General features: G+C 39.2%; 1 protein-coding gene across 2 annotated transcripts in view; it reads left to right on the top strand.

Annotated features, from left to right (window-relative positions):
• The window catches only part of LOC124129076 (protein bicaudal C homolog 1-B-like), a 153064-nt gene that overhangs the window by 109482 nt on the left and 27528 nt on the right, over nt 1-16054 (top strand). For both annotated transcript variants that reach the window (XM_048400810.1, XM_048400811.1), the window contains one exon: nt 6347-6515. In XM_048400810.1, the coding sequence (XP_048256767.1) occupies nt 6347-6515 (169 nt within the window). The remainder of the gene's footprint in view (nt 1-6346; nt 6516-16054) is intronic.

Here is a 16054-nt window from a genome sequence, read left to right on the forward strand (position 1 = left end):
ACCCGGACCCGTAGTTAATCATGTGATATATTGTTTAATGACAAGAGTTATCTAGAACTCGATGGTTACACTACAAGTCACTAATGTTAGCATTTCTTTCTGACTATGCACCCATTCCTTCTGATTTTTCATATGGTTGAATAAAGATATAGCTAAAGTCAACTTCAGTATATGCATGACCAGTTTGTTTAATACATGTATCTAAATACATTTTGACAGGGCTATGCTAAAAAGGTTCCCAATCGGACATTTTGAGACATCCCCTGAGACCTACAGTGGGTACCCGGGTAGGGTCGGGTAATAGGGGGGTGGGTACCCAGGTAGTAAATTTGGACTCGTCCCAGCCTAGTATGCCGACTTCATAGATCAGGTGGTCAGACTCGGTGACTTGGTTGATTGCATGTCATTAAGGAGATAAATATTTCGTTTTGTAAGCTTTGCGTGATGTTATGCTGAATGGATGTACAGATTTTTCATTTGAACACTCTGCCTTATGGCGGACACTGACACTGACTGCATGGTTTGTTGCTCACAATATCAATCACTGGATTATACATGCCACTCAAAGATGTTAATGATAGTTGCAGTGATATCTGATAAAGTCTAAATCAGTAAGGAAGATGGTTATAAAAATTCCCAGATGAACTACAGGATTCAGTTGAAAGAAATTCCTGAATGTATACATGTTCTTACATAGAAAGTAAGATATCTTAGATTGTCAGTCAACGTGAAAATTGTTGGTATTTCAAAGGGATAAATGACTGCCAGAGAATAAGGACTTGAATCTCAGCCATGTTGGTATATCAAAGGGATAAATGACTGCCAGAGAATAAGGACTTGAATCTCAGCCATGTTGGTATATCAAAGGGATAAATGACTGCCAGAGAATAAGGACTTGAATCTCAGCCATGTTGGTATATCAAAGGGATAAATGACTGCCAGAGAATAAGGACTTGAATCTCAGCCATGTTGGTATTTCAAAGGGATAAATGACTGCCAGAGAATACGGACTTGAATCTCAGCCATGTTGGTATATCAAAGGGATAAATGGCTGCCAGAGAATACGGACTTGAATCTCAGCCATGTTGGTATTTCAAAGGGATAAATGGCTGCCAGAGAATACGGACTTGAATCTCAGCCATGTTGGTATTTCAAAGGGATAAATGGCTGCCAGAGAATAAGGACTTGAATCTCAGCCATGTTGGTATTTCAAAGGGATAAATGGCTGCCAGAGAATAAGGACTTGAATCTCAACCATGTTGGTATTTCAAAGGGATAAATGGCTGCCAGAGAATAAGGACTTGAATCTCAGCCATGTTGGTATTTCAAAGGGATAAATGACTGCCAGAGAATAAGGACTTGAATCTCAGCCATGTTGGTATTTCAAAGGGATAAATGGCTGCCAGAGAATAAGGACTTGAATCTCAGCCATGTTGGTATTTCAAAGGGATAAATGGATGCCAGAGAATACGGACTTGAATCTCAGCCATGTTGGTATTTCAAAGGGATAAATGGCTGCCAGAGAATACGGACTTGAATCTCAGCCATGTTGGTATTTCAAAGGGATAAATGGCTGCCAGAGAATACGGACTTGAATCTCAGCCATGTTGGTATTTCAAAGGGATAAATGGCTGCCAGAGAATAAGGACTTGAATCTCAGCCATGTTGGTATTTCAAAGGGATAAATGGCTGCCAGAGAATACGGACTTGAATCTCAGCCATGTTGGTATTTCAAAGGGATAAATGGCTGCCAGAGAATAAGGACTTGAATCTCAGCCATGTTGGTATTTCAAAGGGATAAATGGCTGCCAGAGAATAAGGACTTGAATCTCAGCCATGTTGGTATTTCAAAGGGATAAATGGCTGCCAGAGAATAAGGACTTGAATCTCAGCCATGTTGGTATTTCAAAGGGATAAATGGCTGCCAGAGAATACGGACTTGAATCTCAGCCATGTTGGTATTTCAAAGGGATAAATGGCTGCCAGAGAATACGGACTTGAATCTCAGCCATGTTGGTATTTCAAAGGGATAAATGGCTGCCAGAGAATAAGGACTTGAATCTCAGCCATGTTGGTATTTCAAAGGGATAAATGGCTGCCAGAGAATACGGACTTGAATCTCAGCCATGTTGGTATTTCAAAGGGATAAATGGCTGCCAGAGAATAAGGACTTGAATCTCAGCCATGTTGGTATTTCAAAGGGATAAATGGCTGCCAGAGAATAAGGACTTGAATCTCAGCCATGTTGGTATTTCAAAGGGATAAATGACTGCCAGAGAATACGGACTTGAATCTCAGCCATGTTGGTATTTCAAAGGGATAAATGGCTGCCAGAGAATACGGACTTGAATCTCAGCCATGTTGGTATTTCAAAGGGATAAATGGCTGCCAGAGAATACGGACTTGAATCTCAGCCATGTTGGTATTTCAAAGGGATAAATGGCTGCCAGAGAATAAGGACTTGAATCTCAGCCATGTTGGTATTTCAAAGGGATAAATGGCTGCCAGAGAATAAGGACTTGAATCTCAGCCATGTTGGTATTTCAAAGGGATAAATGGCTGCCAGAGAATACGGACTTGAATCTCAGCCATGTTGGTATTTCAAAGGGATAAATGGCTGCCAGAGAATAAGGACTTGAATCTCAGCCATGTTGGTATTTCAAAGGGATAAATGGCTGCCAGAGAATACGGACTTGAATCTCAACCATGTTGGTATTTCAAAGGGATAAATGGCTGCCAGAGAATAAGGACTTGAATCTCAGCCATGTTGGTATTTCAAAGGGATAAATGGCTGCCAGAGAATAAGGACTTGAATCTCAGCCATGTAGAAAAGTCATAAAAGTTGCCATCTTGATGGCATCAGTTGATACACTACAAGGAGGAAATTCCAAATTAACAGAAAAAGGAAAAAAACCATCCCAAACTTTGTTATGAATGTGTGTCTGTTTTTCAAACTTGGTGGTGAGACAGCCTAAATTACCTGTCAGTGTTGCTGGAGACAAGTGGCTGGCTTGAGGAACAACAGTGTGCCTTTTAACCACAGATGCACAATCATGCTGCCATGAGTTTGTTTAGGTTGATGTGGAAGTTAAAAAAAAGACCTATTAAAGTTGTTTATTCAACCAGGTTTGATTTTCTTTGTCAAAATTATATATATAATGTATTTGTTGATTAAAAAAGGAAATATATCTCTGATAAGATGGAGTATCATGGCACATATCTGAACACATGTCAAGAGTTGTTGAAAGTGGGAACTTTTCAGATTTCACCATACATCTTAATTTAGAACCATTAGTTTTTTTAATAATGCAAGTTTTGTTGATAGCCTGGTTGGTATCATGTTGGCTTGTCCAAAGTATGATCAAGGGTCCATGTTTGATTCCCCAACTTATTTGTTCCCCAAATTGTTAAACCTTTGTTCTTGTTGTGAAATAGCTGTAGTATTGTTTATAAACAACAACCGAATCCTAGCAAATTACCAGAAATCTAAAGTCTAGATAACTGACACAGAAAGCGCAAAAATAAACAAAATCACCGATTTCTTAAAACAGATCACTCAAAATGGCAAACCCTATATGTTTCGCACTATGGTATATTTCCTGAACAGTAGAATAGAATTTAAGCCATTATTTTTTAATGTGATAAATCCTGGTTGGTAGGTGATAAATATATGTTTCAGTTTACTTATTTGGATCACCTTGACATCGTTTATCATCCATTACATCTGTTAATTAGCACTGAACTTGAAGACTCTTTTTTAGAACTATGGATATCATATTCCCATAACATGTTGTGCATGTACCTGGCTACATCCAAGATTACTTTTCATTTGCAAAACTTCTAACATCACAGAATAGTTTAGTGAAGGGTACATCCTTCGCACCATCTTCTTTTCCTGCAAATTGCTTTCAAGTGTTTGAAGGATATTCAGTCTTCTTTACAATGAAGTAAGCATTTTATATTTAGAAAAAAATCAAAATGGCCACCACAGCAAGTGTCTGAAATATAGTGTAAAATTGGTTGAATATCTAATTTGTCCAAATGCATATCAATTTTAATATAAATTTTGTATCAATTATTATTATTAATAAATGGTTACCAAGGATGTTCAGTGAAATTGAACAAAATTAATGAAAACTCCTGTATCATAGGCAGGTGTTGGACAGAATAGTTTTAAGACAAATCAGGTGGTATAGCGCAGCCCAAACCACTTGGATAACACGTACTAGAGGCGACCTTCTGTAGATCTGCTACTGTGGTTTCTTCACCAACATGACTTAAATATGTTGCCATGTGACCAGTTAATTTGTCCTGTAGTTGAACCATGTTGTTTTACTTGAACACACAAGTTTCCATTAGGCACAATTAAAGAAATAGTGCCTTTTAGATTAGTTTTTACCACTTTTCATTATGTTAGTGTTGGCATAATCTGAAAACCAATTTTTAATGAAATTTCGTCTTATCATCATGTCTGTGACATGTTTATATAACCCATCACTGTCATTAATATCTCACAGTGTTTTATGTAAGCAAAGATAAAATTGATGTCAGTGAGTAATATCTTGTATTGGATGATAAAGCAAAGCCATCTGTTTTTTCCACATGAAACTGACAAGCAGATGCTGAGCTTGGCTCCTGGATCTGACATGGGAAATGTATGAATGTTTGTTTGGATTGAAACTTGTAAGTTTCATTCATCACAAGATCTCAAATGTAGAAAAAATCCTATCTCATCCAAGCTTGCTTTCTTTCAACAATATTTATCTTGGTGTTGTTTGATTAAATAAACATATATTTTTTAAGTGATGTGTTCACGCACATGCTCTATATTTGAACATCCGTGATGAACGTATTGTTCCATGGTGAAAGTGGCGTAACCACTTTGCAGGGGTTTCCTGTATCAATATCAATCAGTGATGTATAACACCAATGCTGAACGGGTTAGTCTCTCAATGATGAGGGTGCATTGGTGGCCCAGTCGTCCAAGGTGCCGCGATTTGCTGTGCAGAATTGCATCCTTGGGCACGTCAGAAACCTATGATTGTGGATTCGAATCCTGGTTCGGCCTGATTATGTTTCTAGGTTCGTCAGCACCATACCTGTGCGCATGGGTTTCACTGAAGTGGTAAACATCTGAGACCTGCATCACTTCGGGCTTTCCTCCCACATTAAGCTGACACACCCCAATATAACTGGAATACTGTTAAAAGTGGTGTGAGAAAACCCAGCTCAATGATGAATGTCAGAACTTGCAGAGAGAAAACATTAGAATTATTTCAAAGACAGGCTTAAGTGTGTATTTGATATTCAACATATAGTTGTTTTACTAAAATAGATTTTACAAGTATCTTTGCAAACTCATCTGAAAATAGTCAGTAGTAGGGTGAACTCTTCTCTATGGAATTTTATATTCATGGAAAAACCTAACATTGTAAGTAACATATCCTCAGCACCCCATGCATGCTGTAAGATGCCAAATGGGAGTAGGATGATACCATTTCTCAGCTTGCTGATCGAGTCTATCGCCTGTGCCCAGGTAGCAGGAAAACAGGTGGCACACTATCAATCTCTGATTTGTCTGATTCAGGTGTGATTCAACTTTAAAGGGACTGTGTCATGGCTGACTGTAGTGTATGACCACTCACTGATCCCGCTACTTTGACACTAAAGTGTCATGGGCACAACGGCACTGGTGGCCCAGTTGTCTTGCACTGCAATTTGCTGTGTAGAGATGCATCTTTAGGGCACGCCAGAAACCTGTGATTATGGGTTCAAATCCCGCTGTACCAGGCTTAACCTTCCCCTGGCCAGTTCTTCCCCAGGGAAGGTTTGGCCTAGGACAGTTCTTCCCTAGGGGCGAAACCTTTTATATTGAAACATAAAAATTATATAAAATAGGGTTTTCCTTAAGAAATCCATGAGGCGAGAGACTACGCCTCAAAAAACTCTTTCCCCATGGCAATACATGTGTGAAGACCTGGAGAAATATGACCAGAACTGGCCCAGGATGAGATAGAACTGGCATAGGTTGGAGGCAAGAATGGGGAAGAACTGGCATTGGCCGAACCTTTCCCGGGGAATAACTGGATGTAATTGCATTGCATCACTTTTTCATGTATGGAGATGAATCTTTTTGCGAGCTATTCTGATAATTTTGGCCAACAGCTATGTTGGGGTAGCCCTTGTATTAAATGCCCAATATCTTCTCGGAAAGAGGGTAATAAATGTCATTATTGCTGATTTGTGTTTCCTTATCAGATAGAACTATGGTGAAAAACTGATATAAGTTGGGTTCATCTTGAAAATTATTAACACCCCAGCACTAATGTTCTCATTTACATTTCAGTCTGTGATTGTCAAAAGTATTGAGCGCAACGCCTCAAACATGTACCTGGCCCGGCAGCTGCTGCTGGGTATAGACAAGGACTCTGAGAAGAACCTCACTGCCTTCTCCAACACAGGCAATGGGGACATGGCCTCTCTAGCACACACTGGCCTTGGTCTGACTGCCCTAGGTGAGTAGACTGCCCATGGCCACTCTAGCACACACTGGCCTTTGTCTGACCGCCCTAGGTGCATAGACTGCACTCTAGCACACACTGGCCTTGGTCTGACCGCCCTAGGTGCATAGACTGCACTCTAGCACACACTGGCCTTGGTCTGACCGCCCTAGGTGCATAGACTGCACTCTAGCACACACTGGCCTTGGTCTGACCGCCCTAGGTGCATAGACTGCACTCTAGCACACACTGGCCTTGGTCTGACCGCCCTAGGTGCATAGACTGCAATCTAGCACACACTGGCCTTGGTCTGACCGCCCTAGGTGAGTAGACTGCACATGGCCACTCTAGCACACACTGGCCTTGGTCTGACCGCCCTAGGTGAGTAGACTGCACTCTAGCACACACTGGCCTTGGTCTGACCACCCTAGGTGAGTAGACTGCACATGGCCACTCTAGCACACCGCCCTCGGAGACTACACATGGTCCAGTCCAGCACATGCAACTTCTACCTTCCACAATAACTACCTCTGACAAACATTTCATCATCAATAAATTAACTACTCTGACAAACACTGAACCTTTTACGCCTTGCTTTGACAAACATCAGACTCCAGCCTTGATCAGTTACCTGCTCTAACATGCTCATGATGTCAATTACTGGATTGTCTGGTCCAGACTCGATTATTTACAGACTGCTGTCATATAGTTGGAATATTGCTGAGTGCAGCGTTAAACAACAAATAAACATACAAACCTAGTCTAACAAACATCAAACTTCTGTCTCTATCAGTTACCTGCTCTAACAAACATTAAACTTCTGTCTCGATCAGTAACCTGCTCTAACAAACATCATACTTCGGTCTCGATCAGTTACCTGCTCTAACAAACATCAAACTTCTGTCTCGATCAGTTACCTGCTCTAACAAACATCATACTTCTGTCTCGATCAGTTACCTACTCTAACAAACATCATACTTAAGCCTCAATCAGTTACCTGCTCTAACAAACATCATACTTCTGTCTCTATCAGTTACCTACTCTAACAAACATCATACTTCTGTCTCGATCAGTTACCTGCTCTTACAAACATCATACTTCTGTCTCAATCAGTTACCTACTCTAACAAACATCAAACTTCTGTCTCTATCAGTTACCTGCTCTAACAAACATCATACTTCTGTCTCGATCAGTTACCTACTCTAACAAACATCAAACTTCTGTCTCGATCAGTTACCTGCTCGAACAAACATCAAACTCCAGCCTTGATCAGTTACCTACTCTAACAAACATCAAACTTCTGTCTCGATCAGTTACCTGCTCTAACAAACATCAGACTTCATCCTCAATCAGTTACCTACTCTAACAAACATCAAACTTCTGTCTCGATCAGTTACCTGCTCTAACAAACATCATACTTCTGTCTAGATCAGTTACCTACTCTAACAAACATCAAACTTCATCCTCAATCAGTTACCTACTCTACCAAACATCAAACTTAAGCCTAAACCATTAACTGCTCACATCAAGGGTTAACCTCAAACAATTAACAATCAGCCTGAAACAATTAGCCCTACTGCAAGCAATGCATGAACCTTATTACGACCATCAGGCACACAAAGCATTAACCTCAAAACAAATAAGTACCAGCCATTTATTTGCTTAAACACTGTTAATCCAAAATCTCTTGATTCTGTCATGAATTTCTAACTGTTTATCTTGGAGGTAATATGTTTTATTTATTGGCTAATTGATGGGAGAAAAAACTTAGATGTATTTCAAGCTACATACTAACTAGCATGTTCTCTGGGAGCCATTATTCTGATCTGTGTGTTCCGTCTCTGACATGCCCACAACAAGCCAACTTTCATCTGCACAGTGTGGCCACAACGTAAAGGCTGCATTAATGGAAATAGATTTGAATTAAAACTGGCAAAGAAAATTCAAAGGCACCCATCTGAATCATTGTGTGAGGTCTTCAAAGAAAGCTAGTGACATGTTTTCGGTCTGTATTAATGAAATAACTCTATTTCTATTTGAAACATGTGCTTGTCAGTTTCACTCTGGTGATACTTTTATGAACCAAGATATATTTGTCTGCCACAGTATACTTTTTACTTTATGTAAGGGATGTTAGTTTTATGGAATATTTGAACATTTACCATGAGATAATAATACAATATGATACTGTTTCATCAAGATGGGTGGCCATTTTGTCTGAAGCACTGTGCAGAGTTGTGTCCCTTTGTCATGCCAGGGGCAGCTGATTGTGGGTTCTAATCCCAGAGATAATAATCTTTGTTCAGTCAGCACCATATCTGGCTCATGGCTTTCACAAAATCACTTTATGGCTTCCTCACACAAATTATGCTGGCACGCCGTGTTATGACTGAAATACTGTTGAAAGTAGCATAAAACCAAATGTAATTTGCATAGGTTCCAAGTTTCATGTTATTCATAGTAAGAAATTATTATTTTGCATTTCAAGAAGATTCCAGAATGAGCGTTGTAACCAAATTGCATTTGGTGGAGAAATATCCATCAGCATCACAAACAACTTCATCTGTGCTGGTATCTTTTCTTGTCTCATCACCACACAAACCACTTAACTTACATTCTGATTGAAAATGCTGAAAAAATACCAATTCCAACGACACCGACTCAAACTTTCTGACTTTGAAATAATGACTGATTACCGTGTAGGTGAAGAATGTAGGAAGTAAGTGTTAAATGCCTTTGCAATGGAGGTATCTGTGATTGTGTTCAGTTCTAAAGAAATAAGTGTAAAGAAAGCAAATCACTAGGTAAAGGAATCACTTTTCTGGCCAAACATCCAATTATATTTTTAGCTCCTCTTTCTGAAAGACAGAGGGGCTTATGTCATCCATCTGTCATGAATTTTTACATTTCCATTGTAACTACAATGACTATAAAGCTTAAACTTTTTAAGAACTATTCCAGCTATGGTGTCTTACAGAATTCTGAGCTTATTGTAAACATGGCCACTATGGCAGCCATAATGAAAATGTCTTTATTCCGCCATGTTTTATGTGTCATTATGAAGCTTGATATGCCTGTGATACATCTGACACTATACATTCCTTGACCCAGCTAAGCCTTTGACCTTCATGTTACTCTGTAACCCTATTTATCCAGTTTTCCTGCGGTTTTTTTAATTAGATGTACATGCTGTGATGATGTCTGTTTAGTAGAAACTTCTGTTATTTCTTTTACTTCTTAATCTTAAGCACAAACACTTATAAGAAGGGTGGTGGGCTGGTGAGATTATAACAGAGGTTTGGGAGGTGGGTCATGAAGAAATGACTGCAAAAGAGGGGGGGTCTCCAAAATTATCCCAAACTCGGAGGGGCAAGAAAATTTAAATTTATATTTTCTCAGATTTAAAATTGTAAATTCTAACAATATTTTGTGACTGGTAATTTATATAGGGTAACAATGAAACATATATCATATGAAACAATGTTACATAAAATTGGGGGATGGGGTGTTACGGCAAAATATGATATAGTCCAGGGTCCAATCCTATTGCCCCCTGTACAATAAATAAACCGTCCCTTACCCCTGTAGAATATTCTGATAATAGTCCAGAAAAGTTCAGGTGAGCTTCAGAGCCTTTTTAGTATTTTACTCAGGCCACATTTTCCTGATATATGTTGCACTAAGATTAGGTATGATGTTCATAGCACCCACTAAAACGTTGTCAATCAGCCATGGATGATAAGGGCATGTCATGTATGTTAGATCCTCACTCACTGATATACCTGATATACCTGGATCACTGAGTCAATATTTAATGGTGGCAATGTTGATATTATCTTGGTAAAATTGATGTAATGCTTCTGATTTATTGCAACAAATGATTCAATAATATGTTACATTTGGATTACATTACATAGAACCATGCTGTTATCTTGGTATAGCATTATGTGTGGCATTTATCAAGTCAAACAGACATTGAAAATATGGTATTAAATCATGAGCAGTTAAAACATGGAAATATCTAGTGAGTGAGTTGAGTTTAACGCTGCTTTCAACCGTATTCCTGTTATATCATAGCGTGTCAGTTTAACGTGAAGAAAACCCAAAGTGATGCAGGTCTCAGACGTACCACTTTGATGAAATCCCAGTTGCATAGATCGATGCTCTTGATGTCAATCACTTGATTGTCTGGTCCAGATTTGATTATTTACAGAAAGACGTCATATAGGTGGAATATTGCTGAGTGTGGTGTTGAAAAACAAACAAAGTTGTATTTATAGACTGGATTATTCATAGGCTGCCTTCTTATAGCTAGAATAATATTGAGTGTGGCGCTAAACAACAGACAAACTTGGTGGTGTGTCGAGGCTGAATATATATGCGAGATAATAGGCATGTCAGGAGACTCATTAGTCACTAACAGACAACAGTTTTATCAAATTCAGGGCTCCGGATATATGTTTTTGCCACTGAGTATTTAGATGCTATCATTCACATTGGGTATTGATAGTTTTCTTTGGGTAGTTAATATACTTTTACTCCCTTGGGGCAAGTCTATTGGCTATTTCCTTGACCAATCAGAGAATCTTTCTCAAACATAATTATGCTTAAAAACCTGTTTCAGGTAACTTCTAATTTGCACCTGTTCATGTGATGCCCTAAGTGTGTCACATATTGTGTAAGTTCACAACAGCCACACATGTCTAAGTTGCAATAAGCAGGACCCTGCATTGCCCACTGCAGTAGAGTTCCTGTATATATGATGGCTGCATTCAGTCAGTCAATAAAGATGTGTAAAGGAATACAGATATGCACAGTGTCGTTATACTATTAGAGTTTTAATTAGGGCTGGAACGGGTAACTCGGGTTACGGGTCGGTACTGAGTAGGCCCCGGGTACCCAAAGGACTACCCGGACCCGTGGTTAGTCAAGTGATTATATTGTTTAATGGCAAAAATTATCTAGAACTCTATGGTAACACTGTAAGTGATAAATGTTCACAGTTCTTTCTGACTTTGCACACATTCCTTCTGACTTTATATGTTTGCATAGTGATAAAACATCAGTCAACTTCAGTGTATGCATGACCAGATCGGATAATACGTGTATCCAAATTTATTTTGACAGTAGTACGGTCAGTCAATCTATTCTCAATCGGACATGTTTTACCTTTCTCTTGAGACCTACAGCAGGTACCCGGGTAGGGTCGGGTAATAGGGAGGTGGGTATACCTGGGTAGTAAATTTGGACTCGTCCCAGCCCTGGTTTTAATTATTAAATAATGTTCATGAGTATTTGTACGCAAGAAACGGAAAATATTTTTGGTTATTTATTGTACATATTTTCAGCAAATATGCAGCTTACCTGGAAGTCTGATTGTAGTTTATTCCTGAAACTTTACAGTCTTGATGGGAAGTTTTATGCTGAGGAACATTTCCATATAGTATAAGCTGTCACAGCCCAGGCCTTGTGGGCCTTGTTACATTAATATGTTTTAGTGCTGGCATTATCTAAGTTTGAGTATTGTGTGCGTGTGCGTGTGCGTGTGTGTGTGTGTGTGTGTGTGTGCTCTAAGGAAATCAGGGTGTGTGTGTATGTGTGGTAGGAGGGGGAGGGGGGGGATGGGAACCGCCACAAATATGACAGTCTGAAGGCGAGTAAAGTAATACCCATATTTGGGGAGTGGTGATTTATTATAAAATATACAGTGCTTTTGGAGGGACATGGGGATGGTCATCCACAAATATGACAAGCATTTGGGGAGGGTCCATATCTTCAGCACATCTGTGCATGGAATACATCTGACGCACCCCCTGTAATAAATGACCGGTCCCTTACATTTTAAACTCAAAACAACAAAATTTATGAATAAAGAATGAAATTAAACAGCAACATTCTTTCTCATGTATGCTGAAATTCTTGAATTTAATTAGACTGAAATAGCTTAACAAGTCAATGGTCCATTGTGTGTCTTTCTATCTGAAACAGCTGATAGTCGAGGTTGTTATTACTTGACACATATTATCCTCGGCATCACAGCCGACTCCCATGTGGGAAAGCATAGTGCTGGAATACCTCATTGTCTTTTTTTTCACGCATGTGCGTTTCTGCTGATGTGGTGGCAGTTGAATAGTTCGCACATGTGTGCATTACAAAGAGCAATATGCACTGAGCCACTCGCATATCAACGCACACATCAACACCCACGCCCCAGGGCGGTACATGCATTGGAGGATTATAACTGGCAGGTATCCCAGGATGTAATACACAGATAAGCGAGACGAGACCACACCATGCACACATACACAGACACATAACCACGTACACACATATATACACATGCACAAACACACACATATACATACTAACACACACACACATAACCAGATACACACATACACACACATGACCACATATACACATATATACACATGCACAAACACACACATATACACACATACACACACATGACCACATACACACATATTTACACATGCACACACAACCACATACACACATATATACACATGCACACACACAACCACATACACACATATATACACATGCACACACAACCACATACACACATTTATACACATGCACAAACACAACCACATACACACATATATACACATGCACACACATAACCACATACACACACATATATACACATGCACAAACACACACATATACATACTAACACACACACACATACACACACATGACCATGTACACACATATATACACATGCACAAACACACACATATACATACTAACACACACACACACACACACATGACAATGTACACACATATATACACATGCACAAACACATACATATACATACTAACACACACACATAACCAGATACACACATACACACACATGACCACGTACACACATATATACACATGCACACACAACCACATACACACATATGTACACATGCACACACATAACCACATACACACATATATACACATGCACACACATGACCACATACACACATATATACACATGCACACACAACCACATACACACATATATACACACGCGCGCACACGCACGCACGCACGCACGCACGCACGCACGCACGCACGCACGCACGCACACGCACACACACACACACATGCCCGTGCGCACACACACACACACACATACACAATTACACATATGCATGTCCACACACATACCCACCCACCCAACTACTGTTCACACAAAAGGGTAGTCAGTTTTCCCTCTTTGTACTAATAAAATCTAGGTGAATAGACGCACGGGATGCTGTAGAGAGTCTAATGAGGTGTAATATTTCTTGTAGATCACCTAGTTAATGACTAGTTAATGTCAATAATGGAGTATCAAATCTTCTTTCACATGACGATGTCAACAGCAGTAGAACTACACAAACAGTAAATAAGTGTCTGCTGCAACATCCAAAATCTCTCCAAACTGAAAACAGTTGTCATGGGTTGTTAGTGTGTGCTTAGCAAAATTCTAGATGTTTGTTGGTTATCATGCCACAGGAGATCTCATTTTGTTTTGAGGGGGGAAGGGTAGGTCAAAGGGGGATTTGAATCAATGGTTTGCTTGGGTTTTGTAGGACTCTTTCAGTAAATGAAAATTGTGTCAAGATGGGAACAGTATGTTTTAGCAGGACTCCTATCTGTATATGTATGAACTTTTAAACACAACATTAAATTTTTAATATCATATGAAAAATTCTCAGTGACACACCCATTGATTAACCAAAGATTATAGTACAAAGTCAATATCTAAATAAAATAAATAACGCTGTGGAAGAAGAAAACAGTTTGAAGTATTTCACAGAAAGAAATGTTGATCTTGTGTCTCAGTATCTCAGCAGTGAGGAGTTCCAAATGTTGAACTTTAGCGAGTTAAATTTGCCAAATTTGATAAGAGTATGCAATTGTAAGATGTTGAAATTGGCAGTGTTCCATGTTGCAAAGTGGCTATGTTTGATCATATGCCATCCCTGCATCATACATTCAGAGATGAGCTTTAAATCAACTTCTTGATAACATGTGGCAGAGAATTTACAAATTACACTCGGCCAAGTGTCAAGTAAATCTTTGCTCAGTGTCAGATTATCTGGAGCTTAATTGCTTACTCGGAAACACAAATAAACCAACACAGAGTTCCTACTTTTTATACAGGGACTAATAGGAGCAGGATTTTGTGATGGGTATGACAGTGATTGTGACTGGGTTTTTTTGTTACTTACTTACTTACTTACTTACATTAGATGCAGGCTGTATTGGAGCATGTGCTGTATAACATCTGGGCCCTGTTCCACAAAGCGATCTTAGCACTAAGACTGTTATTAATGTATGTAAGGGTATGGGAGTTATGATCATTTTAGCTACGACTGTTATGAATCTATTTAAAAGTATATACATTTTTAATTGAAGTTTACACAATATACAGCTTTTTAATTTGACGAGAGGTCGGTCGTCAAAATTGACGTTCATAAGTGTATGAACGACACAATTTGACGTTCATGCGTTTTTCACGAGACCGTGTTCTTGAAATGCCGTAAACACTGACGGACTACTTCCACATTCCTGGGGAAACCCCAGGGAATTCCCTAGCACAAATACATACAGAAGCGTTCTTTTTGATCATTTAGACCCTTTAATCTGAAACTCAGTGTTTTAGTATACACTGAGAAACGTCAGAGTTTGACTGCACGATCGTTCACGAATATCCTCGCTATGACCCATCCTAGTATCATGGAACTGTTCTGGGTGAACAATACCTTCCAAATGACGTGCTGGTTTTCTTGGGGAATTAGTCAGCAAAGAGCCAGAGTCACAGGAGACTAATCACAATTTTATTTACAAGAACAATTAACAATTTACAATATACTTAGATAATAACTGAGGGTGCCACAGAGAGTCGGTACACACTCTGGGCTGTGGGAGAGAGGTCTGCTTGGTAAGAGAGTCAAACCCCTTCTCTGCTTAAAACCTGCCTACAGTATGTATTTAACAAAAAATTAAACAATAGAAAGGAATGTGATTGGATGATACACGCTTGGTTGTGTCCTAAGCTAAATGGATGGCTAGACAGAGGGGAATACTAAATCCTGTTTATCCTGTTGGACTGGCACTAATCTTGTTGACATATTTACTGGATGCTTTGAAAGAGATTAGGGTGTCACTATAGATGAGCTTGTGTGGGGTCTAATCCTTAATGCCCTATAGACGAGCTTGTATGGGGGCTAATCCTTAATGCACTATAGACGAGCTTGTATGGGGGCTAATCCTTAATGAGTCTTAATTGAAGTAATGTTATTCTAATATACCCCGGTAGGTGATGACAGATATACTTAAATAAATATCCTTTGTCTGGGAGATGGGATCTTGATACCTTAGGCTAGCATTTATCTAAAAGCTTCAAATCAATTAAACTATGTAGACGTAACTCTTGTCTTATTGAATAGTATGTCTAGAAGACGCGCTCCCATTACCTTAGGCTAGCAACCATCTAAAACAGCTTTAACTGAAACTACTGATATTTTATATATGCATTTT

This window comes from Haliotis rufescens, unplaced genomic scaffold, assembly GCF_023055435.1.
Source record: "Haliotis rufescens isolate VD_foot unplaced genomic scaffold, xgHalRufe1.0.p SCAF_20, whole genome shotgun sequence".
NCBI classification, from domain to species: domain Eukaryota; kingdom Metazoa; phylum Mollusca; class Gastropoda; order Lepetellida; family Haliotidae; genus Haliotis; species Haliotis rufescens.